Here is a 26,974-nt window from a genome sequence, read left to right on the forward strand (position 1 = left end):
TCATGCCCTACTTTGGGGCAGGGGAGTGTGTTAGCAGCTCCTGCTTACACCCCAATCCTACTGGCTTGGATGGGAAAAAGCTGAGAGGGCTCAGCAATACAGCAGGTCTTATTGGGGCCAGTTGAACTATTGTCCCAGCACAATTAAAACCAGATATATGGCTTCTCTGAATAAAAGAAGAATGTTTAGGCCTTCATTCTCCAAATATTAAGTATTTTCAATGTACTTAAGCTGATTAACATGCCATTGTTAGTTTCATGAATTCAGGCTTTGTGGGGAGAGAGAAAAACCAGTGGATAGTTTCAGTATTGCATGTATGATGATGGAAATATGCATGGGCTGCCATGGAAGTACTCAAGAGGGGATACCTAGCCCAGTTTAGGGGTCAGAGGAAGTTTCCAGAAAGAGGTGAGTCTTTAACTAAAATTGATTTTAAACAGTCAGAAACCCAGAAAAGTAAAAATTTATACTTTTTAAAAAGAAAAGTATTAATGTTTATATTTATTTGTTTATATTTTACAAATATGCATAATTGCAAGGAAGCCCATAAAATATATACAATTTTGTATTTAAGCTTTTTATTTTGATATAATAACTCATATATTGACATTAAAAATTTCTTAAAAACATTTTTAATTGCTGAATAATCAATCGATATGCTATAATCGATTATTTCTCTGTTGTTGGAAAATCGTTTCTATTTTTTTTGTATTTAATGAATGACTCTCAGAGGAACATCTTTATATATAAATTTCATATGATTATTTATTTCTTTAGGCTAAATTTCTAGGGAATTGAAACTTTGCCCTTTTAAAAAGATTCTTTTTATTTTTAAAAGATTCTTAATACATGTTATTATATTCTAGGAAGTTTGTGCCCATTTATCTTCCCATTTGAACAAATGAGTGGTTTTACCACTTGATCACAACTTTGAATATTATCTAGGCCACTGGATAAGTATAAACAGGTGTTTTGTTATTTGAAAAATGCATTCATTTCTAGTGAAGATGATTATTTTTTTCAAGTACTTATTAACTGTATTATTTCTCTTTTTAGTGATTTGTCTACTTATATTCATTGCCTATTGTTGGTCTATAGTATATTTTGTATTCTGTTTGAGAATTTAAAAAAAAAATTGCCTTCTAATAAATTCTTCCAATGGGAAACACCCCTGATTGTACACAGAGATATTGCTTCAGGGTTTTTGCTAGTGTAGTGTGCATACTGAGCATAGTTTTCTAAGCAGGACCGGATTCTGCTAACTTATCTATATTCCAAACTGTTTTATTTCTATAGAATAATTCAGATCAAAACACATTCCTGCTAAAAACTCCTTAGTAACTCCTGTCCTGCTTCAATCAAGCTTCCAGCTCGCCTTTCTAACATTTATTGTCACGAGGAACTACTTGTTTTGCTTAAATCTGCGATGTGCTCTTTCCCTTCTCCCCTTTTCATCCGTCATGGCTCAGCTCTTGTGTTCCCCATCTTTGGACAACCTCTGATCTCTCTTTCAGGCAGGTAAGACAGTCAGTACCTCCCTGTGCCCCCACAGAGGTGCCTGTTACCTGGCTGGAGGTAAGCATGACATTGTAACAGTCCATGTTAAGCCTCCCCCTTGACTGTGGCCTGTTCAGGCGGGAACCACACTGCATTTATCCCCAGTGCTTGGCCCACTACCTGGCTTGTAGTAGGTGCTCCCTGTTGAGTCCAGCAGAATCCACTTTTCCAACCAGCAACATACATTCAGGACATAGATATAATAAAGAAATTGGAAATTTAAAGACATAAAAGATGTTGGCATCCTTGTGGATGTATAGCTTCCCTTATAGCCAGTCATCGGTATGTACTTTGAGGTAAATGAAGAATGCTTTTATTCTCTAAACTGTTTTTTTTTTAATTTTAAAATGCAATGATTCATTTTATCTCTATCTTATTTCCATACTTTGCAGTTATTTCTGCTATACTTTCTTAGGGCCTTCTGAGCAGGTGCAAGTATGTGGAATTATTATTTACTTCAGCCCTAGAGATAAATGCATTAAGCAAACAGCATGAGTGACCATGTAAAAAAATTAGTCTATTCAAACATTCATTCAACAAATATATATTAAGCCCCCAATATGTGCCAGACACTGTGTTATATTGTAGGGATATACCAGTAGAAATAAGCAGGACTACAAATTTACAAGAAGCCTCTGTCTAGTGAGAAAGATAGACAATAAAACTAAAAATAAATAATATGATTTTAAGCAGTAACAAGTACAACAAAGAAAATAAAATAGAATAATATAAGAGTAATGGGATTGGACAGGAGCAGGTGTTTAAGTAGGGTAGTCAGAGAAGGCCCCTTGTAGAGATGATATTGAAGCTGAGATGGGGCTATCCATACCAAGATCTTAGGTCAAAGGAACAATAAGTATAAATGCCCCTAATTGAAAATGAATTTGACAGTAAGATGTTGACTGTGGGTTGAGTATTGTGATAAAGAGGAGATCTGCAGGGTTAGAAAGAACCAGTTCTTGTAGGTCACGGTGGGGAATTCATTTTTATATGGCATGGAATGAGTTGCTATTGGAGGGTTTTAAGCTGGAGAATGACATGAAATGACAAAAAAAGATTTCTTTGGCTACTGTGTCAACAGTAGACAGTAGAGAGAGGCAGCAACAGAATTAGGATGGCAAATCAGGAGTTTCCTACTGTCCTCCAGGTGAGATGATGATGCCATACACTTGGGGGGGGGCAGGAATTAAGAATATATGTACCTTATTATGGGTTTTCAAATGCATGAAAATAGAACAATACAATGAACTTTTATTTATGTATTAACCATTTGCAGCCACCATCAACCTACTGGTATTTTTGTATCCATCCTCACTTTTTATTATCTGGACTATTTTAAAAGCAAGTTTTGTATGCCATACATTATTAGTAGACACATTAGTGTTCATCTTGAACAGATAAAGACTTAATATGTATTTAGCCATTATACAATTACTACACCCAATAAAGTAGCAGTATTTCCTTAATATCATCTAATACCCAATGATTGAAATATTTTAGAAGATAGAGCCAATAAGAGCATTGCTGTATTGATTGTGTAGGCAGAGTGAAACCAGAAGTGGTTCTTAGTTGAGGTTCTAAGATGAGAAAAACTGAGAAGGAACATGTTATTGTGGTGGGAGGTTTTTTTTTTTTTTTTTTTTTTTTTTTTGTGTGTGTGTGTGTGTGTGTATTGTTGTTGTTGTTGTTTTTGGAATGGACTGGGAGAACAGAGTTCTATTGAGATATTAGTCATTCTGGAGAGATGTAGAATGGGCAGTTGAAATTTACTGGAGATGTCTAGCCTGAAGATAAATATTTGAAAATCATCTGGCCCACTCTCATGAGAGTCCATCCTCTGAAGAGAGGAGCTCTGGGGCACTCTAAGGTTTGAAGATGGGAAGAAGAGGAAGGTCTGGCTAAGGTTTTGAGAAGGGGAGGCTAATGAAGTAAGAAGAAAGCCAAGGGAATGTGGCACTCTAGATTTAAAGCAAAGAAAGTGTTTGAAGAAAGAGGGACTAGCTAACTGTGCTGGGTAAAGTGAAGACTAAGAACTTAATCTTGAATTTAGCAACATAGAGAGAGTTCTATTTGGAGTAATGAAGACAAAATCCTGCTTGGAGAAAGCATGGGAAATAAAAAAGTGGAATAATGAACATAAATAGCTCTTTGAAGACTTGAAATATAAATCAAAATGTACTATCCTTATAATAATAAAATCAGTCACAATACTTTAAAGTATACATTATTTTGTAGCTTACAAAATGCTTTAATACATTTATCTTATATGAAACTCTCAGATGTTATGATAGGTGTTTAAATATCAGGTGGGTTTGCCCCATTTTCAAGACACTAGTCTTATCGTAGCTGGTTTGACTTGGATAGAGTGTTGGCCTGCAGACTGACGGGTCCTGGGTTTGATTCCAGTCAAGGGCACATGCCTGGGTTGAGGACTTGTTTCCCAATAGGGAGTATGGAGGAGGCAGCTGATCAGTGATTCTCTCCTTTTCCTTCCTCTCTGAAATAAAATAAAGACTTTAGTCTTATGACTAAAGAGATATTCTGAGGGCTCAGCATGCGCCTGCTAATGTAGGTCATAGTGGGTTTTTCCAATTTTGGTCAACTTCTTGCCTAAGCTACATGGCTGATTAGATGAACTGGGACCCAAGTCCATGTCTTCTGATTCCAATGACATGACTCTACTATGTTGCATCATTTTTGTCATAAACAAGAGGTCAGGATTCTTCCCGTTAAGAATATCAGGATAAAAAATATTTGACTTCAACTTCTGTTCCACTCTGAACAGTATTTTGTTTTTGCAAGCATATGATTGTGCCTACAGTGTCATTTTCAAAGGACAGCATTTTTACGATAAAATTTCTTAGTTTTTGTTTAAACAATTCATTAGGATTTGACATTCATGATTTAAAAAAAATATATTTTATTGATTTTTTTACAGAGAGGAAGAGAGAGGGATAGAGAGTTAGAACATCAATGAGAGAGAATCACCCATCAGCTGCCTCTTGCACACCCTCTCCTGGGGATGTGTCCAAAACCAAGGTACGTGCCCTTGACCGGAATTGAACCTGGGACACTTCAGTCCGCAGGCTGACGCTCTATCCACTGAGCCAAACCGGTTTTGGCTGCCATTCATAATTTTATATATTACCTTGAATTTGTATCTCTTCACCATTAAGGTGTCAAGGGTACAAAACTGATGGTTCATTGAAAGGAAGCATTCTAGTAATTGTGAACAGTAAGATTTATATTGGTCTTGGGATAAAAATGAATGACATAATGATTGAAGCCTCAGAGAGATGTTTTACTCATCACCACAAATAAATCCTGATTGAAATCTGTTTGGTGTGATGTTAAGTCACGATTCTGAGAAGCCAAATCTAGAGGGACCAGAATAATATAGTCCAGGCATATAGTTTTCTGGTGAGCTCATCATATAAGAAGACAAAGCTGGGAATATATTGAGGAATGAAAGTTAACGCATCCTTATTAGACAATTTCTCTGGTCTATCAATTTTTGCTGTTTTTTTTTTTTTTTAATGAAAGCTCTGTGGCAAACAATCTAACACTGAGATCATTCTCTTAAGGTACAGGTATTTTTTTATTGCTGACTGGAAGAATGTCTGCATGCTCTAGGTATCAGAAGGCAAAGACGATTTAATCAGGGTCATTTGAGAACCAGATTTATATTTTCCCACTAGTCTCTAGGTTCCTTAATAACCACAGTCTCTATATATCTCCAACACTCAGCCCAGTGCCTAGCTCAGAGTGCTTGTTTTGTGTGTATGGTGGTCTTGAACTCACTAAAGAAGGGTGGTGCTACCTCACATGCCACTTGGTTATGTTCTAATTAAGAATTCTACCTACATGCTATCCTATTTCCAAGAAACTTAAAATGATAAACATTATAGCCCACAAAATAATATTTTGAATTTTTCCTAAGAAGTCTTGAGGGGTTAATGTGTCTGCAAATGTAGTAAGCAAATAAACTCATGATCTCCCAGTGATATTCTGTACATCATTCTCCCAAAGTAGGAATTCTGTTCCTAGAAAACTAGGTTCTCTGACCAGAGCAAACCAAATCACACCACTGAGAAGTGCCTTTGCTTTATTTATGTTGATATGGCACGTACTATTACTTGGCATGTTAAACAACTAATCCCCCCCGGATTTTGGTTCTCCTCGACATTTGGTTCTCTCTTAACCTGGCCCTATATAGAAAAATTAAAAATATCACTAGAGTCAGTGGGAAAACACATACAACCTTTTATCCCAGAACCAATATATTCAGGTTTGATTCTCTTCCATTTGGGAGCTATCTACTTTTTGGAGTGTTTTTCAAAAGGAGAAGTTATTATTCACCATAGAACTGGGTAAGAGCATATTCCCCAATTTTTCAAAATAAAGTAGGCAACTTAGATAAAGAGAATGGTTAATTTACTCAGGTTAAGAGAATGGTTAATTTACTCAGGTTAAGGTGATTGCTTATATATTTTTCATCAAAATATGTTCTTTATATAAGAGATATTTCAGAAACAGTGATTCCTCCTCCACTCCCAACCATAGACATTATTGTTAGGACCTTTAGGTAGTCAGTAGTTATCTGTAGACTATTTAAAAAAAATGGAAATGTATTGAAAATTTATCTTCCAACTTTATTTACTAATTATTGGAAAAAGGAGTCAATTGGCTAATTCAAAGTTTTACAAAATTATCCTGCAGTTTTAAAATGGAGTTGGGAAGAACACAAATATTGACTCTATAGACTTGAAATTGATACTAGTGAAAGGTGAAATGGCTTAGCATTAAAAAGGAATATCCTAAATGTGGACATGGTGATAGCAAAATTGAGAAGTGGGCTTTCAGTGTATAGAGGATGCTCTGCACATCCCCTGTCCACACTGCAGAATGTATTTCGGCAGCTCCTACGTTTTCCTATTGCCTGTAGGGTTATCTCTGGATACTCTCTGGAATTGCACTTGGCTGAGAAGAGTTGTTTTGCTCAAATTTAGCTTTTCTTGCTGGTATTAGACTGCATCCAATGGCTGAACAAGGCCAAGGTATTTGGCCTGGCTCCCAATATCCAACTCTGAAGGGCATTCCAGCCCCAGAGCTGCCCATGGGGTTAGCAGAGCCTCTGTTGTGATTGCCATCAACAGCCCATTTCCTCCCTCTGCCCAACTGTGTTTCCTTCACTTCCCCAAAGGTGTTAATCCTAAGAGTCCTTGCCAATAAACTTCCTGCACACAGATCTCCCTCTGAAAAACTACTGCTGAGAAATCTGAGCTAAACCTAAATGATTTTGTTTTTTCCACAGCCCATCTAAGGTATTTCCTTTAGCATTCATATGTGAGAGCAGGTGGAATAGTCTTCCTGGAAATAATTTGTGGTCTCATCATCTATTAGCCAGGTATTAATGGAATCCTACTAAGAATTACAGAAGACAAAGGGTCTTAAGAGATGGATTCAGGAGAAGGGTTTCAGTTCAGGGAAATGATTAAAGAGAGTACATTTTCTGTACAACTCTCAGTTGGCTTACACAGTTCAGGTAAATCTTGGTAAGTGAATTGATCATTCTATTTTCAAAACAGTAGCCTACATTGTGTATGTATTTCTGTACTCCTACGGATGCACAATAGGAGCTATAAGGATTTATATAAATTAAGTGAGACCTCTTTAAGATTGATTACTTTTTTCTCAGCAGATTGTTGAACTAAATTAATTACCTACTGTAGGGCTGCATCTTTTAGCATCTCCCCTTCTTCCCACCCTTTGCTCCTGGCAAAATTGGTGTGAGAGCATCTTCAACAGCTGACCACAGACCTCCCTGTGTGATTCTGTCTCAGCATAAGCATTGTGCTAATAAGAAAGGAGGGGAAGGGGATGGCATCTGTATTCTTCAAAATAAATAGATTCCAAATATATGAATATTATACTATTCTCAATGTAATGAGATTCTTTTCACTAGTCTGTTGTTAGAGGATTTGGGCCTAGCTCTATGTCTTCCCCTAGTGTGGCTCTGACAGCAGTGGGATTGAAAAGAACCAGAAACTGCTGCTGTCCACTGAACATCTGTGTCATGTGACCATGACTGCAAGCTGTCTTCTGATCGGCTGGTTTTAAACACGGGGAGCATGCACTATTGCTGTGATCAAATTTCTTCAGCTCCTTCTTTTTCTAAATAGGCAATACATAAGTATCCAAGAAAAGAAAGTAAAAGAGAAACAATAAATATATTTTTATTAAGAGCATGGAACTCAGGTTCTAATCCCAGCTTTGCCACTTACATGTGACGTTGGAAGAATTTACTTTTCTTTTTTCCTTCCCCATTGGTCTTTAAAATACCTATATTAATGCCCCAAATTTATATACTGAATATAATCCAAACAGTACAAAATAGTGTACAATGACGTTTCCCTTTCATCCCACTTCTCTTTATTTCCTTTATCTTGTGGCAACCACTAATGCATGTAGGAAGAGAGATATGTGTAGGTATATCGTTGCTTCAAAACATTGTTAGAACCTTACCATGCAGTGTTCTGCACATGCTTGTTTTAACCTAATAATTAACTTCTAGAATATTTTATATCAGCACATTTAGACCTATGTTATTCTTTTTGTGGCATCATTGCATTCCATTGAATAGATGATTTATTTACCCTGGTATGTCTATCTAGTCCTTTTTGGTAGGTATTGATGGTTTCTAATAGGTTGATATTACAAATAACACTGCAATAAACATCCTTTAGAATCACTTCTTTTTAAAATATATTTTTCTAATTGATTTCAGAGAGGAAGAGAAAGGGAGAGAGATAGAAACATTAATGATGAGAGATAATAATTGATTTGCTGCTTTCTGCACACTCACATTGGGGATCGAGTATGCAACTTGGGCATGTGCCCTGACCGGGAATTGAACTGTGACTTATTGGTTCATACAGATTGACACTGAGCCACACGAGCTGGGTGGTATGATCACTTCTTTGAAGTGAAATATTTATATCAAAATGTGTATGCATTTAAATTTCTGATAAATGCTTCAAAATAAGTCAGATATCTCAATTTCTCTGAACCTCAGTTTTCCATTCTATAAAATGGGAGTGACAGCTTATGCCTATTTCATAGGACTGTTGTGAGGATAAAATGAGATAAACACATGAATAGCATTGTCAGCTATAGAAAATTAAAATATAGGATATATAATTAAATTAGAAATTCAGATAAATATTGATAATATTTTAGTATAAGTATTCCCAAATCTTAATGAGATATACTTAAAATTATTTTTTGTTTATCTTACATTCAAATTTAATTTTATTTTATTTGGCAATCCTATACATGAAGGAATCACCACAGTCCCTGGCACTAAATAAATGTTAGTTGCTAAAATTCTTATTAGACATTCAGGAAAATGCTGTCATTCAACAAATGTGTGTGTGTTTTTTTAATAATCATTTTGTATTCATTAATTTATCATTTTTTTCAACAAATATGTATTGAGTGCCTACAATGAACTAGACATTACCCTGAGAAAACAATGGTGAATAAAACAATGTCTGCATGAGCAGAAGAATACTGGTCTGAGATGAACTTGAGACTAAAGGAGAAACCACACTCAGTGTTTGTAAATTGATTGTTTTATTAGGGAGGCCAATAATATTGACCTTCTTTATTGTGTTTTCTTTCTAGTATCTCAACCCTTCTTTTTTTTTTTTTTTTAAACAAGTAATTTATTTATTTATTAAAAATATATTTTTATTGGTTTCAGAGAAGCAGGGAGAAGGAGAGAGATAGAAAAATCAATGATGAGAGAGAATCATTGATTGGCTGCCTCCTGGGCGCTCCATACTGGGGATCGAGCCAAAAACCCAGGCATTCACCCTTGACCAGAATTGAACCTGGGACCTTTCAGTCCACAGGTCAATGCTTTAACCACTGAACCAAACCAGGTGGGGCTTCTATAGTTTTTGAGGAAATCCTCTTTTCAGGAATCAATACTGCTAATGGGCAATCAGGTGCATTGGAGTATGGAAAGCATGAAAGGAGCCTGCAAAGCTCCTCCTTCTGTCCCTTAAGGCTTTGGCAATGGGCTTGGTAACTTGCACAAAGTAAAAACTTGATTTCTAGCTTCTGCAGCCAAAAGTTAAGTGTCACGATCATGGTTGGTGTTACCTCACTCTCAGACTTCAAGAAGATTCTCAGCAAAGCCTAGCAGCTCTTGGGATGCTACACCTCATCAGGAAGAAGCAGGTTCAACAATTTTTAGATGCTGTTGCTCATTCTCACCACCTTTTCTCAGAACTCAGATTCTCTGATGTTCTGAGCGTAGACATTATACAGGCATGCCTCATTTTATCGGGCTTCACAGATGTTGCAATCTTACAAATTGAAGGCAAGACCCACCACCAGCAAAAATATTGTGATTCATTTGTGATACTTGGTTCAATGTGGTGGTCTTAGAACTGAATCTGCAATATCTCTGAGGTATGCCTATAGTTAATGGGTGTATTAAAATATTCTTTTCTCCGAGTGATTCTTGTCACTATTCTGTGGCAGTTAAACTCCATATGTTTTATGGTGCCATTGGAATTTAAATTTTATGAGTTCTTTTCTTGAGTTTTGGCTTATTTAGCAATTGGCTTATGACTTTACTAAGGTAAAGGCAATCTTACAACCCCATCTGTTTTTGAAAAACCTGGTTCAAAGAAGCATTAACTAGATTATATCCATTTAAAAGCCTGAAATGAAATACACATATTTTGAAGTCTTAGAATATCTTGATTTGGTGCAATGAATTGAATTAACTTGCTTTTAGAATAGTCTTATATTGTAATTCCTCCATGAGATCAGAAGACCTTTCCCCCCAAAAAGTAAAAGCAAAGTTTGTTTGCGTTAATTCTGTGGAGCTAACTGTCATTGTCACAGCCCAGGAGGTTGTCCTGTGTCCCCCTCATAGAGCTATAGGGCAAGTTTGCTTCAAACACCAGTGGTGAAGACAGCTGTGCCGCACATGGAGAGGCAGAGTGTCCGTTTCCATTATTTTAGAATGATGACAAAATGCAGTCACTATACAAACTCAAACTTTAGAGAAGTCTAGAAATATTTTGGAGACGAGCTTTAAAGCAAATCTTCCTATCCACTTCTCCAGTCCTGCTGGTATGTCTTTTATGTCTTGTCAGTGGTGTGGGAATGAGTAGAATGAGAAAATTGGTGGAATTTAAAATAGAGATGATTTGAATGCATTTGCAGGTCTTTATCAGTTTATACTTGTTCAATAAGTTTGGCTACTTCTTAGATATTGCCCTTAGTATTCATTAAAATATATCTCTGATGTTCTAGTTAAGTACATATATAATGTGGTAAGATAGGATAGGAAAGAACACTAAAAAATTATGCTTTGATTATATTACACTATACACACTGATTGTTTTGTAGGTGTGTATTCAAATAAGGAGTTAAACCAAGGTATCACATACTTCTATAATTCTAACTAATAAAAGAGTAATATGCAAATTAACCATCAATCCTCTACACCCACAAACCATACCCATCAGGAAATCAGGAGCGACTACGCAAATTAACCCAATCAAGATGACTGCGGTCACAGAGCAAGCAGAAGGCTTGGGTTTCCCTGGCAATGGAGAAAGCCCAGGCCAGCCCAAGCCTCCACTCAAGACTACAAAGTTTCAATTATAGAAGATAAATAAATCCCAACAAAAATGGCAGCTGCCACGGAGCTGGAAAGAGCAGGAGGCTTGAGTTGCTCCCAGCGATGGAAGAGGCTAAACTTCTGTAGCCCTGGCCTGCCTTGGCCTCCTCTTAAGGCTACAAAGTTTTAATTATAGAAGATAAATAAATCCAGACAAAAATGGCTGTGGCCATGGTGCAAACAGGAGGCTTGGCTCCGCTCAAGGCTACAAAGTTTCAATTTTAGAAGATAAATCCCAGATACCAGGGCCTCTGCTTGGGGGGCATGGCTGGCCTGAAAACCACCACAGGCTCTTGCTAGGCTGCCCCATACCCCAAGGGAACCCCCACTCTGATCCCAGTCACCCTTCAGGGCAAACCAGCTGGTCCCCACCCATGCACCAGGCCTCTATCCATCTAATAAAAGAGTAATATGCAAATTGACCACCACCCCAACACACAAAATGGCTGCCCCCATGTGGTCAAAGATGGCCAACACAAGATGGCCAGCACGGGAGGACAGTTGGACATCCCTCAAGGGGTCCCAGATTGGAGAGGGTGCAGGCTGGGCTGAGGGACACCCCTGCCCCCGTGCACGAATTTCATGCACTGGGCCTCTAGTTTACCAATATCTACAGGCCCTTTTTCTTCAAAACTCTAATTACATCTGTAGAGTGTTAATTTCTCCCCTCTAAAATAATCTATTTTGTTCTTCCTCTTCCTCTTCATACAGTTTATTCAAGTCATGGTTATTTGTAAGGGTTATGTTCTCTTTTTGATAGAATGATGTCCTCAAATCTAACGTGTCCATTGAGTCAGTTAATGTAATGATTAGGTAATTAAATAGTGCTGGAGTCAGGGTCAACACCTAGGGAATACTGCTTGCTGATTCTTGACAGATTACTAATAGTTTTGGATAATATTTCTTTTGAGGACATTTTTCTTATGATTGTGTACCTTCACAACATCTTGCTTAAAGTTCTGAAAAATTTTGTATCAGCCTGCATTATTGCCTGGTGAAGGATCTCCACAGCCCATAGTCCACAGAGATGTTATTGTGTTACATGGAATTTGTACATACCAGAAAAAATTTAAGATTTCAAATACTGTTAATCTTAAGACTTTGGAGGCAAAATATTGGAGTACTTTTAGGAGAGAATGTTCTATTGGAACAGGTGGAGAAGATTAGGTGACCAAAGATAGGGCCTTTGGGATTAGGAACTTAGAGAGACTGAAAAGTATATGTTCTGGGTAGCGGACAGGCAGGTGGCAAGAGAAAAAAAAGAAAGAGGACTAGAGTGAGATAACGTAAGGAATCCTGGATTCATATAGTATTATAGGTACCTACTTTCTAATTTCTTGGACTATTAAATGACATGAGCAGATCAATAGTCAGATCTTAACAAAGCATGGTCAAATGCATTATTCTGAGTGTTCTTCTGCATCTGGAAATATTTAATAAGTTAAAAAAGCAGTTATTAAAGTGCAGGTGGGTAGGAGGGGAATGGGCATGAGGATTTTATCACTCCTCTGTATGGTCCCCTTAGGACATGATGTTTATAGTCATAGATATCATGGATTCTTTCCATGCTCTAGGGTTTTGCAAAATTTTCCTTAAAGAGGTTTCATTCTAGTATTTTTTCCCAAATGTAGCAGTTAATTCAAGTAATTTCCTTTGTGATCACCACACCTCTAAAACATCTTTCCGAAAGCTTTGGTTTTATAGAGGGAAATATTGATAAGATACTGAATTGGAGAAAAACAAATTAGAATTTAAGTGAAAACATTCAGGTTTTGATTTGTTCCCTCAAATAGTGGCTGTTGCCACTTACCTGTGCAAATGTAACTGTCAAATGTGCTCTCTGAAATGTATATGAGCTCCTGTCACGTTTCCTTTTACTGTGGTTGGGGTTTCTTTTCCATTTGGGTGGGAGAGGTAAGGTGTAGTCCTTCCTTATAATGTATAGGTAGGAGGAATAAGAGTTTGATAGTGGAACTTAATATTATTTCAGCTTCTTCCTGATACAGATGTACTTTATTTTTTAAAATTTTATTTTCAAGGACAGTTATATTCAACACCATTTTGTATTCGTTTCAGGTGTACAGCATAATGGTTATGCAATCATAATGCTTTATAAAATGTCCTTCCACCCCCGCTATTTCCAGCACCCACCTGGCACCATGCTTAGTTATTACAATATTATTGTGAGCAGATGCCCTTTCAATAGAGACTTCCAGACAAGTCAATAGCAGTGCAATTTCCATCAATAAAGACATGGTCTCCATATTGGTCTGTTCACAACAACTTTTACCTGAAATTCTGCCTCCCTAGGAAATGTGGCGAAAGCTCCAAAGAAGGTGTCCCCAGGAGAATCAAACCAGCACCTAATCCATACCTGTAAACATAAAAAAATGAGATTTAGAAGGCTTGTGAGGTTCTTCTGTTGTCTTTGAACTAGATACAGTGCAGGAAAGTATGGCTTTGGAGAAATGATTGAATTCTGGCTGGAGATGAAAATGCTGCAGTTGAAATCTTTCCAGAACAACATGTACTTGGATCCATATTAAAGAAAATATTTTTGAGTGTTTAAGCCAAATGACCCAACAGGGTTGATAGTGTGAGGCATACTTCACAGTTGTATAAATATTTAAAACTGTTTTCCAGCCTATAAAACAAAGTAAATTAGGTTGTTTTTAAAAACGGCGTAATGAAATTAACCTGCCCACCTTAACTTGTTGAGGAACCTGCCCTAACATCCCAGCCTTCTCTCCTGAAAGGGAATCGCTCAGAAAAAAAGTGTGAGGAAGGCTGGCAACTCAGAAAACAAGCTGGTTTACGGAGGTTTCAGAGTTTCAAAAGGGACAATTAGGGTTGGGGTACACTGCCACAGGTGGTCTGTCTCCAGGTAGCCTGTCTGCCTAAATTGTCACCAGGGGCCCAACCAACTAGATGCCACACCTTTTCATCAAAAACTCCTCTGAACTCGATGAACAATAAACTCAGGGCTCCGCTGTATTCAGGAGCCTCAGACAAAGCAGTACAGCACCTTGGCCGTGCTGTGCTCATTTCTGAGCTGTTGGCCCTTGCCATTAGAATGCCATCAAGTCCACCCTTAGCCACAGGGCTGAATGACTTGTAGGTGGTCTTTCTCATTCAGTCTTCTGAAGCTTCTCCTCCTCCTCCTCCTCCTCCTCCTCCTCCTCCTCCTCCTCCTCCTCCTCCTCCTCCTCCTCCTCCTCCTTCTTCTTCTTCTTCTTCTTCTTCTTCTTCTTCTTTAAAAAACAAACAAACAAACAAAAAAACCACACATATTTTTATTGATTTCAGAGAGGAAGGGAGAGTGGAGCGGGGGAGAGAGAGAAACATCAATAATGAAAGAGAATCATTGATTGGCTGCCTCCTGCATGCCCCCCACTGGGGATCGAGCCCACAACCCAGTCATGTGCCCTTGATTGGAATTGAACCCGGGACCCTTGAGTCTGTAGGTCAACGCTCTATCCACTGAGCCAAATCAGCTAGGGCCCGAGGCTTCTTTTCTCACCTATGTTGTTCTTGTCCTTCCCAAAATTTATTCTCTTGCATTTATTCTTACCTGCACTTTAGCTATTGCTATGACCTAGTCTTCCTTGCCTCTGATACTATTGTAATTAACCTAGTTATTAATAATAGGAAAGGAACAAAGGAAAGGCCAAATATTATAGGCAAGTCATTTGGGCAGCTTCATCAGGAAGCTACAACCTTACACTCCCCAAGGGGTCCAACAAAGGGGAGATAGATGATGCCCTGTAATGTTGGGGTACCTTAGGGAAGGTGCTTGTGCCAGTCACATCTGAGAACAAAGGTCATTGGCCAGAATGGGCATGGACCCTGCAAGGGTGTGAAATGTGGGATATTTAATCCCTTGAACAAAGGAGTTCACTCTCTTGTGCTCCTGGGACTCTTGGGACTTGTGTGACTCTGGGCTTGTGGGACTCCTTTGCATTCGCCCACAGGGCCCATGGTCATGTGGATCCCCATACACAATGGACTAGTGGACTGCATGCTGCTGTACTGGACCTGCCTGATGCTGTACTGGACCCATCTTCCATGTGGAAAGGAAACGATAGACCCTGCCTCTGCTCCTAGCTCTACTGAAGGGCGTAATTTAATGGAAATAAAGTTTTCTACATTTCCCATCCCCTTGTGGGGGCTCCAAAAATGCTTATTCCAGCTGTGAACCTCACTCCCACTCACAGTGGAGAAAGACCATCCACACTGTTCTCTGATAACACCTCTCTATCCTCATTCACTTACTGCCTTCAGTTACACAGAGTCCTGAGACAATGACATTAACAGAGTATGAAAAGAATGTGGTGTCCGAATTTATCCTTGCCTCCCCCTCCCACTTAATTTCTGGCCACGGAAATGCAAGCAGGAATTAATAGCTTCTATATAAAACTGGCACCATGGGGTGGTGGAAAGAGCATCAACCATCTTGAGTTTACCCCCATGGCTATCACTAACTCACTGAGACCCTCTGGCCAAGTCAGCTGACTTCTCTGAACCTTGGTTTCCATATCACTCAGGTGAAAGATTTTGTCATGTAAGGTCCTTTGAATTAAGCATTCTAGATAGAAGAGCCTTGTGTGCTTCTTTTGTTACATGATGCTCCATTGTGTATACTAGTACATTTTTTGAACTCTTTTCTGATCCTGAAAATAATTAATTTTGTTTTTGTTCATAGATTGCAGATTGAAAAATGGATGAATGTCAAAGTGGGAGACATCATTAAATTGGAAAATAACCAATTTGTTGCTGTGAGTACTTAGTATTGTTTAAATAATGTACCTTGGGTTGAAACATACTGCAGTATTTACATTTGCAAGTTTAGTAAGTATGTATTAATGCACAGTAATTATAGAGGGAATGCCATGATGCATTTGTAAGAAGTGTCAATTATAAAATGTTTTAAAAGACATATTGACCCTAGCTGGGTAGGTCAGTTGGTTAGAGCATCATCCTGATATACCAAGGTTTCAGGTTTGATCCCCCATCAGGGCACATACAAGAATCAACCAACAAATGCATAAATAAGTGGAATAACAAATTGACCTCTCTCTCTCTCTCTCTCTCTCTCTCTCTCTCTCTCTCTCTCTCTCTCTCTCTCTTTCTCTCTCTCTCTCCTATCAATAAAAATATTAAAAGATATATTAATTAATTACTTTCAATGACATGGTAACTCAGATAAAGCTGAATGATTATCACCTTATCTATCTCCTTTGGCATCATTTAAAGCAGTGGATACAAAAGATTTACAATTTTTGATTAAATAAGAGCTTATAAAATGCTCCATAGTTACTTTCAAAACAGTTTGTCCTCCCATAATTTGAATATTATCCTTCAATAATGGAATTAATACTGTTCATTTAAAGTATGCTTGAAGAAAAGATAAGCTACAAGAAGAGAACATGTATGCTCCATCTGAATTATTACAATCAGGAAGTTTCTATTATCGTTTTGAATTATTTAAATCCTATTTAGGAGGGTTTGCTTTGTATAGCGAATGAAAGGACCAGAAAGATGAAATGGACCTAAACGGCCTTCCTGGCAGGAATAGGCTTTGGCTTTCTCTGGACCCATTAGGCGTCTCATCTAGTCTTTCTCAGCACTTGTCGGATATCCTTCCAGAGAGGCCATTTTGTGGTCTGCTTGCCCTCTTTGTTATTTTAAGTTTTATAGCTTCTAGTCAGTTACTTGTTTTACTCTAATTTCTGTAAATAAATCCTCCTTTAAAAAATATGAGACAGAGAAGTTGGAAATTTTAGAGAAAGGTTTATTTAAACATTTATCTGAGTCATATTGAAGAAGAAGCTTCCTGCTACAGCGTAGAGGTGCAACATATGATTCTCTATATGAAAAAAGTAAGCGGGCCATGTTCTGTTTATGAACAATTGCAAATTTGTGGGAGTGAGATATATGAGCAAGGATTTTTTTTTTTAAAACAAAGAACCTATGATGTTCATTCTTCTTCTCCCTTCTCTTCTTTTGATCATCTTTTTTTTTTTAAGTCTCAAATCAATTAATTTATAAAAAACAAAAATAATGATATATCTAGCACATATAATTGCTCAACATGCATTTATTGGATACAAAATTTAAAATAAAAATGTTATTGATAATCTCACACATTTTCATGACTTTATTCTGATTTTTGTCTATATTAACATATTTTCCCCTAAGTGTACTCATACCACATGAGATATTTTTGGACTTCTATTTTTGGACTACAAAAAGAGAAAAGATAATATTGTAGATGATAAAGAAGAACTCCATGTGTGAGAATGTCTTAAAAAATAAAGGAAGATTTAAATACGAGTTCCAATAAATTTTATAAATTTTTCTTTTCTCCAGGTTTGGAGCCACTATCTCAATATTTTCACCTTTGTACTTTTGGTTTTTGAATACCAACGAAGCAAAGCAATACAGAGCAAAATGCTTTCTGTTTTTTTATAGTTATTATTCCAGTGACTTTATAGTCACCAGAGGAAAGAGCATACATTTTGGGGTCAGAGTACTGAATTCTAGTTTCAGGATTGCCCTCTAAACTCTGAGTGGTCATGCTATGGTGTGAAATCTCTTGGAGCCTTGGGGTCCTCAATTAGGTGTGTTAACACTCTTACCAGGGCTTTGTAAAGGCCATGGACTTTTTACAAGTTTATTTAGCTCATCTAGTGCTTGTGGAGCAAGAGATATCTTTCCAGATCTCTTATCCATTCAATGGGTACAGTAGTACCTTTTCACAAGATTGTTGAGAAAATAAACTGATGCAATTATGCAAGAGTGTTTTGTAAACCCTTAAGGAATTGTACAACTTTTAGGTGCTAGCATTGCTTGAGGTTTGGCTTCCTTTATTTATTAACTCAACAAGCATTACTTGTGCCTAATAAACCTATGAGGATAATGTCATTGGTTCTGAAGACTCAAAGAAGTTCAGTGAATTCTTTTCAGGTTTTCTAATTGGAGTATTTGTTTCAGGTTTTCAAGAGTCAACGACTTGGGGTCTTTTTGTTATTGTTGTGGAAGGTGGGGAAAGGTGCACTGCTTTATTCTTGGGAGACACAGTTAAGCCTGGGGGGGGGGAGGCACCAATAATTGAGAGAAGAAAGTACAAATGGGGTTGTAAGGAAGATGGTTTTGGTTGGAATTAATGACTATTTGCCTGCTACCCTCCTCCCCCATGAGTTCCAGTAATCATGCTTTCCCTGTCCTGAGGAATAAATGGGTTTGCATTATCAAGGCTCTTCATCTATGAATGAGTCACAGAAGTCTGTGGTGGCAGAAGTTATTTTCTGATTTGTCCCAATGTAACCTAAACATACTCACTATAGAGGGAAGGTGTGAAGAATCTATACCATTCTTGAGCTAAAATTACCCATCTTGATTTTTTTTTGGTCAATCTTCACTGGAGGATACTTTAAGAGAGCATGGAAGGGTCTGGGCTGGGTGAGAGGAAAGACAGAGATAGAGAGAGAGAAAGAGAAAGAGAGAGAGAGAAGGAGAAGAAGAAGAAGAAGAAGAAGAAGAAGAAGAAGAAGAAGGAGGAGGAGGAGGAGGAGGAGGAGGAGGAGGAGGAGGAGGAGGAGGAGGAAGAAGAAGAGGAGGAGAGGAGAAGGAGATGGAGATGGAGTAGGAGGAAGAGGAGGAGGAGGGGGACACATCAACTGTCTTCATGTGAGCGCTGAACAGGCTAAGGATAGAACCTGCAGCTCATACCTTGACTGGGAACCTGACACCCTTTAGTGGACAGGCCAACACTGTAACCACTGAACAACAAGGGCCAGTATAAAACCCATAGGTCCATCCATTTGGTCACAATTTTTTCATTCCTTTTTATTGCTGAATAATATTTCATTGTCTCTATATATACATATTTATACATTTCACATCTTCATCCATTTTTCTGTCAATAAACCAGCAATTCCACTTCCGAAGAAACAAAAACACTAAATTGCAAAGGTATATGCATCCCTATGCTCATTGCAACATTATTTACAATAGCTAAAATGTGAAAATAAAACCCCTTATTTTTAATATAAATTTGAAACTTGACATAAAATAAACAGCTTCTCAATATAGCAAGGTATCAGAATTCTAGTTAAATTTTAATGTCATTTCCAAAGCTCAAATGGACAGCCACATAGAATGATTTCTCCCTCTGAGAGACCAACTACTCAATCTCTGAATGTTTTCCACTGTCTTTTACCACTTTCTATTCTATCTTGCCCTCTTGATTAGTCCCTGCCTTATCTTCTCTTTCCTCTACTTTAAATCCCACCATCCTTTTATTTTTTCCAAATTATTTTTCATTTTATTTTTCTTTTAACTTTTCTCTTTTTAAAATTTACCTGTCTCTATTATTTTTCTATTGTTTTCAACTTCCTCCTTCTACTTCACTTAAGTTTTTCCCCAACTTTTTTTTTTAACCTGTCCTCTGCTCTTATATTTTCATTTATCTCATCTATTGGGAAAAGTTTTATATTTTCCATCAGTAATGGTCAAAGCAAGAAAGAGAATTTTATATATTTCTTACAAAAAAGTAAATGAAACGACTACTTATCTTTATGCTATTCCCTGATCTTGCTTATGTTCTAATGGTCAATGGGGTGCAAAACAGAAACAGGTAAGTAGAGGGAGGGTTTGATTCCGGGTGTAAAACAGAAAGGTGGAACAGGATCTCACCTCTCTCACTTTTCCTCCAAGGCTCATTGACTCATGGTGGTGGAGAGATGATACAACATAGAAGGCTTTCAACCAATATCCTCTTCTCAAATATTTTTTATCCTGATTTTTTTAAATAGGCTGATCTGCTTCTCCTATCAAGTAGTGAGCCATATGGCCTTTGCTATATTGAAACTGCTGAGCTTGATGGGTAAGTTGTTAAAGTTAGAATAAGTAAGTAGATTGTTTTTTAAATTTATTTAAGAGTAATAGTTTTAGGAACAGGACTTAAATTCTAATCCTATTCTTCATTTTATTTTCTTGGAAGAAAGAAGAGTCTAAATTGCAAAGTCCCTTTGGTAATTACTTTGCAGATTTTTTTGAAAACTCTGTCTTTTCTCTTGAATTTATTTTCTTTCAGTAACAGTGAACCGAACACACGCATGTAAATAATATCGCACAGGGATGCTTCTCTGAGATTCCTCAGAAGGCTTCTTTTTTGGGTTGGTTGGTTTGTTATTAATTTCAAGTGTTTCTCCAAGGAAAAGGAGAGGAGTAGTGGTCAAGATTTGAAGAAAGAAGGACCAGGAAAGAAGATGACCTGTTGGAACTGGACTGAATGATGACAGGGAAAGAAAAAAGAGAAATGGAGTTTGATGCAGCTTTGACATTGAAATTAATTTAGAATTTAGTTATAGACTAGTTCTGTTTTAGTAGATTTAATTAGTCTGTCCGGCATATGAACATTTATCGAATGCTTACATTAAAAAAACCCCACCATATGCTGAAACCGGTTTGGCTCAGTGGATAGAGCGTCAGTCTGTGGACTGAAAGGTCCCAGGTTCGATTCTGGTCAAGGGCATGTACATTGGCTGCGGGCACATCCCCGGTGGGGGGTGTGCAGGAGGCAGCTGGTCGATGTTTCTCTCTCATTGATGTTTCTAGCTCTCTATCCCTCTCCCTTCCTCTCTGTAAAAAAATCAATAAAGTATATTAAAAAAAACCCCAAAAAACAAAACAAAAAACCCCCACCATACATGTTCTATAGATGGGTTTTATAATTTAATCCTGAAGTAGAAGTATATATAAGCCCCATTATATGACACCTTCCCCCCCAAAACGAACAAACAAACAAAAAAACAAGTCTTAGAAAGAGTAAGTAATTTGTCCCAAACTTCTAAAGATTGATGACAGGACTCAAACCCGGCAGCCTGACAAAATAGCCCATGGTTCTAAAGACTGCCTCCCAAATCGAGAGAAAAATTTATAGCAAAAAATAAGCAATTGAAAAGAGAAAAAGTTTCAAGTCACTTTCATCTCAAGAACATAGAAAATAGAAAAATAATTCTAAAACTTGCAGAAAGAAGGAGATGAAAACAAGAGCAGAAATTAATTAACAGGAAAATAATAGAAATAATCAATGAAACAAAAACATTGGTCTTTTGAAAGCATCATAAAATTGATAAATCTTCAGCAGGACTGAAAAAGAAAAAAGAGAAGTCACAAATTAATAGTATCATGAATGAACCAGGAAATGTTATGACAGGTCCTATAGAAGAACAAGGAAATACTATGCACATAAATTTAACAACATAGATGAAACAAACCCATCCCTAAAATAACAAAAAACAACCCACAAACTATAAAAGCTAATCCAACATGGAGTAGATATTGAATAGCCTTATAATTATTAGGAAAATTGAATTCAAGTGTAAAACATAAAGCTATAAAACTTTTTGAGAAAAACAGCAAATCTTCAAGATCTAGGGTTAGACAGAGTTCTTAGGCTTGACACAAAATTCATGACCCATAAAAGGAAAAAAAGGTAAACTGGACTTCATCAAATTAAAAATTTTCTGTGTAATAGACCCACTTAAGAGGATGAAAAAATAAGTTACACACTAGGAGAAAATATTTGCACACTATCTATCCGACAAAGAGTTTGTATTTGAATATGTGAAAAATGCTCAAAACTCAATAGTAAAAATACCCCAGACAATTTAATTAGAAAATTGGCAAATGATATGAAGAAACATTTCATCAAAGATGACATACAGATGGCAAATAAGCACATCAGAAGATACTCAACATCACTAGTCATTAGGGAAATTAAAATTAAAACCACAATAAGATATCACCACATACCTATCAGAATGGCTCAAATAAAAAAATAGCAGCAACTCCAAATGCTGGCAAGGATGTAGAGAAATGGGATCACTCACACATTGCTGATGGGAATGTAAAATGCTACACTCACTCTGGAAAGCAGTTTGGCAGTTTCTTAAAAAACTAAACATGCAACTGCCATACAACCCAGCAATTTCACTTCTGGGCATTTATCCCAGAGAACTGAAGACTTACATGAAAACTTGTACACAGATGTTTATGGCAGCTTTATTTTGTCTATAAACAACTTATATGCTCGTTAATGTGTGAACAGTTGAACAAACTATGGCATATCCATATCATAGAATACTACTGAGTAATAAAACAGGAATAAACTATTGATAAATGCAACAACCTAAATGAATCTTCAGAAAATTATGTGGAGTGAAAAAAACCACTCCCAAGAGGTTATTACTATATTATTCTATTTCTATACCATTCTTGAAGTGGCAGCTTTATAGAAATAGACAGCATACTATTGGTTGCCAGGAGTTAAAGATGGTAGGAGGAGACAGGGAAGTGGGTAGGGCTATATAGACAAACCGAGGAGTCCCTGTAGTGATAGAAGCGCCCTGTATCTTGACTGTGCCAATGTCAATATCCTGGTTGTGATATAGTTTTGCCAGATTTTATCATTAGGGGAAATCAAGTAAAGGGCACATAGGATCTTTCTGTATTGTTTCATATGCTGAGCCAGATTAAGGAAGAGTATATGGCACGACAATGAAGGGATTAATCTGGAGTCTTGGAAAATCTTATTTTTATCATAAGGAGTATGTGTGATTATTTGCCCCTTTAGTTTCTACATCTGAAGGTGGAAATGAGATATTGGAGAGAATCCTGAGGAAGTAATGTAAAATGATGATTCACTTTGATGAATGACACAATATACTGAGTAGAGTAAAGGAGTGAGGACTGTCTGGCCTAGTTGGTGTGACTGACTACTTCTAGTATTTGAAAAATTGTTTAAATGAATACACACGTTAGTCCTTTAATCTCAGCACTACTATCTCTCTCTTGTCTGTCAAGCCCAGCTCAATTTTTTTTCCAATTATGAAGTTATTTATTATCACAATCTCTACTCACCTCTGCCTCCTAGGAATTAATAGATTTTGACCAATGAGATTACTTTTAAAAAAAGTAACTTCAATTATACAGCCAACTTCCCTGCAGAAAGCTATTTTACCAGTGGGGATACTTTGAGTTCATATTTTCTTAACATCATTGTGAAACTCATTTATGGGAAGTTTAGATTAAATGCCCTCTCAGGTATTTGCTTCTAGGTGCTCTAAATTCTATTACTTCATGGTTTGACATGTACTTCCAAAAGGTGATATTTGCTTTTTTATCTACCACTTGTTTCCCTCAAGAGGACAATAACCCTCATGGGGAATCATTGAATGTCATGCTATGTATTCAATAAATATTTGTTGACTGAATGAACCCAATACTAAACATTTTCATAAAAGATAGAACTATGACAGAGAACTCCAATAGAAGAGAATTCTTTGAACTCAGTGAGAAAACTGGTGTGGCAAGCTCTTAAAAGTAAGATGGAATGATGGTCATGGAATCTTCACTGCTGGTCATTGCATGAACACCAGAGAGCAGCCATCTGTCCAACGTATGCGTGGTCCTGCCTGCAAGAAGATGAGCAGCTCCCTGTGATTTGCCGAATTCCCGTTTGGTTGTTTGATTTTAGATTCTTGGCTTGATTTTCCAAGAAAAGGAAAGCTGTATTCCCCTTTCCATTTAAATTTCAGCTACTGTGAAATTAGCCATGACCATTTTTTGCAAGTAAAACTCCTGTGTAGATCGACTCTGGAGTGATACTGGCCTCCTTTTTTTGGCAATTGTGTTCCCCTCCCTATTGTGTTTTGTAACTCATGCATGATGTCTGAGTAGGTTCGAATGAAACCATATTTATTATGTCCTCTGTTCTTTCAAATAGCAAAACAGATTACTGTGTTGTTATACAGATGTGCTGTGGGTGGAATGCCAATTCTTAGGAGCCGGCAAAGCCCTGTCCGCTTTCCTGAGATAGTGTGCGAGATGTGAATAACATCCAAAGGGAGTTTCTCAAATCTCTTGGGTTGGATTTGGCATGTGCTGCACCCACCTGATTGCTTCGTGTAAGATGCTGTTGGGCTGTTCCATATAAAAATTCATGTCATGTCCATCAATTTCACAGGGAAACGAACCTTAAAGTTCGCCATGCACTATCAGTTACCTCAGAACTTGGAGAAGATATTAGGAGACTTGCAAACTTTGATGGTGAGTCTTTAAAATAGAAAAACAAAACTCTCAAAATCAAAAAGCTTCTGTAACAAAAATAGTAGCAAGCTAATGACCTGAAATCCAATTTATGGTTTGTTTGTTTTTTATTTGGTGAAAGGACATAAAATTCTCTAGGCACCAGAGCCTGTAATCTCTTCTCACGCTAAAGAGTAAAAGTGTTTACCAAGGGAGAATGACTTTATTAGCTCATCATTCATTTCATTCCTGTATCTTCTCCTCTAGACTGTGTTTGCTATGGTCCCACAATACCCTTACGTGCCTTGCTTTGGCCTCTCTGGCACTGCACTAGGTATATAAACTTTCTGAGGATAAATACAGACCATACTTCTATTCTTGGCTCCAGGTCTAACCATCCCTTCATTCTCTGACATCATAACAAACACCAAATGCTAGACAGAAAACTTTGTGAAGACAGTAACCATGCCTCATATGTTTCTGTATCTTTCCTAGTGCCTGGCATAATGTTTTAAAGATAGTAGGTGTATAGAAAGAATATCCTGATTTATTAATCTGTTGGTCAATGGTTGCTCTATATTTTAGACCACGGTTTTATCACCATCTTCACACCATTCAACCAAGGCCCCTGCTCCTTGGCATGGATTCTCCTCTGCCTGTTCTATTCCAGCTATGTCTTCTTGTTTTCTGTTAAAGTTGTCACAAGAAAACAAAATCCTTCAAGAACCCAAGGAAAGAGCCATTAATAATAGGACATTAGGCACCACGACAGGCTGTGGAATCTTTGGGGCCTTTCTATCACCTCTCAATGGTCTCTTGCTTTACACATTTGCTTGTCTGGCCTTGAATATCAATATTTATGTACAGATTGGTTTTATTTATTAATTAGAGGCCGGGTGAATGAGATTTGTGCACTTCGGGGTGGTCCCTCACTCCAGCCTGTTCCCTCTCGCAGTCTGGGAGCCCTCAGGGATGTCTGATGGGGAGCGAGCCTAAGCTGGCAGTGGGACATCCTTTGCCCTCTGGAATTTATTTATCTTCTGTAATTGAAACTTTGTAGCCTTGAGTGGAGGCCTAGGCCAGCCAGAGTGTGTGGAAAGCTTGGCTTCCTTCATTACCGGGGAAATCCAAGCCTCTGCTGGCTCTGTGGCTATAGCCATCTTAGTTGGGTTAATTTGCATATTTGCTCCTAATTGGCTAGTGGGCATGGCTTGTTGGTGTAGCAGGGTGATGGTTAATTTGCATATTATTCTATTATTAGATGGATATGCAAATAAAGGCAACATGGACCTTTCTGTTCAATCACTTATATTTTAAATCTGGTCACTTTTCAGAGAACATGTAGTGCCAAATGCATCAGGCTGGTACATTTCTGGGCTAAGAACCAGGTTTCTGCTAAATTTACTCTTTCATTCATAAATCTTGAGTTGAATTTCAGTCTACCTTAAAGTTCAAGGAAATATGACTTATGGGTTTTGCCTTATTAAAATACGATATTTTGTTTCCAAGAAGCATCTGAAGAATGAATAGAGGGATTAAGGAGAAATAAATTAGATACAATATACAAATTAGATTCCCCTTGTTAGCAGCCAAATTTAAAGACCAAGAGGGTGATGCAAAAGATGGTATAAGAAGTTTTTGAAAGATTTGGGGCAATTAACAAATCCTAAATCCTGCCCACAATTGCTCTTTCTTTCCTATAGTCTTCAACTTTCCCTCCATTTCTTTCCTTTTCAATCCCTAGTTTACATGTCTTAATTTCAATCTCTTCCTGCCTCTCTGACACACATACACACACTATATACCATGTACACACATTTCTTTATCCATTTGTCCAGTTTCATCTCTCTTTTCTTCCTTCTCTGCATTGTTTCTTACCATTCTTTTTCCATCTTCCTCTTCCACTGTTTATCTTAGTTGACTTATTTTCTCTACCTGCTCACCTTTTCTGTTTTTTTTTTTAAATCTTCTCTGTTTTTATCACTCTCTCCATATTAATGAATTTATTAGTTCTTTTATTAAGTTCCTTGTAAAGATAAGATACAGTACAAAGTATGTAGAATTATAAAATGTCTCCACATGTATTACATGTTTCTTTTACTCTCCCATTGTATTTTTTACTTCCTCTATTTTTGGATCCCATATTCATCTTTATTATAATGGAGTATCAGTAGATTTCAGAGTTTCTTCTGGCGACTAGAAAAAGACTTCTTTGTATCATGGGAATTAAAACCAGATATTGCATTCTTTCTTTTAAATTAAAAATATGATGTCAGCATTTGGAAATGGCCTGCCTAGTTATAGCAAGGTCATGTAGCTATAGCAAGGTCACATGTGAGCATGCCTGTCTGTGCTAAATATATCTTTTAGCTTGTGACTTTGGGGCAAACCTGGGTATGGCATTATTTTTGCTTCTGAGACTTGTCAAAATACTTTCTCTAGCAACAAAGTACAGTGTCTGTCCCTGAATCCTAAGTGCACATCTTCCAAGTATCTGAAGTGCACATCTTCCAAGTATCTGAGCACCCCTCTCTTATCCTTAGAGAAATCCTCACTGAAACTTCAAATTGGGGACACCAAGGGTCAAAAGTGAGATAGGTAGGGTCTCAGGATAAA

The 26,974-nt window shown here is 37.4% G+C and overlaps 1 protein-coding gene across 7 annotated transcripts in view; it reads left to right on the plus strand.

The window, feature by feature from the left end:
- ATP8B4 (ATPase phospholipid transporting 8B4 (putative)) overlaps positions 1–26,974 on the plus strand; it is a 246,461-nt gene that overhangs the window by 107,823 nt on the left and 111,664 nt on the right. For all 7 annotated transcript variants that reach the window (XM_084898218.1, XM_084898216.1, XM_084898217.1 and 4 more), the window contains 3 exons: positions 15,966–16,038; positions 20,080–20,150; positions 24,297–24,379. In XM_084898218.1, the coding sequence (XP_084754344.1) occupies positions 15,966–16,038; positions 20,080–20,150; positions 24,297–24,379 (227 nt within the window). The remainder of the gene's footprint in view (positions 1–15,965; positions 16,039–20,079; positions 20,151–24,296; positions 24,380–26,974) is intronic.

The sequence above is a fragment of the Pipistrellus hanaki genome (assembly GCF_964339955.1).
Source record: "Pipistrellus hanaki genome assembly, chromosome: 1".
In the NCBI taxonomy this organism is placed as follows: domain Eukaryota; kingdom Metazoa; phylum Chordata; class Mammalia; order Chiroptera; family Vespertilionidae; genus Pipistrellus; species Pipistrellus hanaki.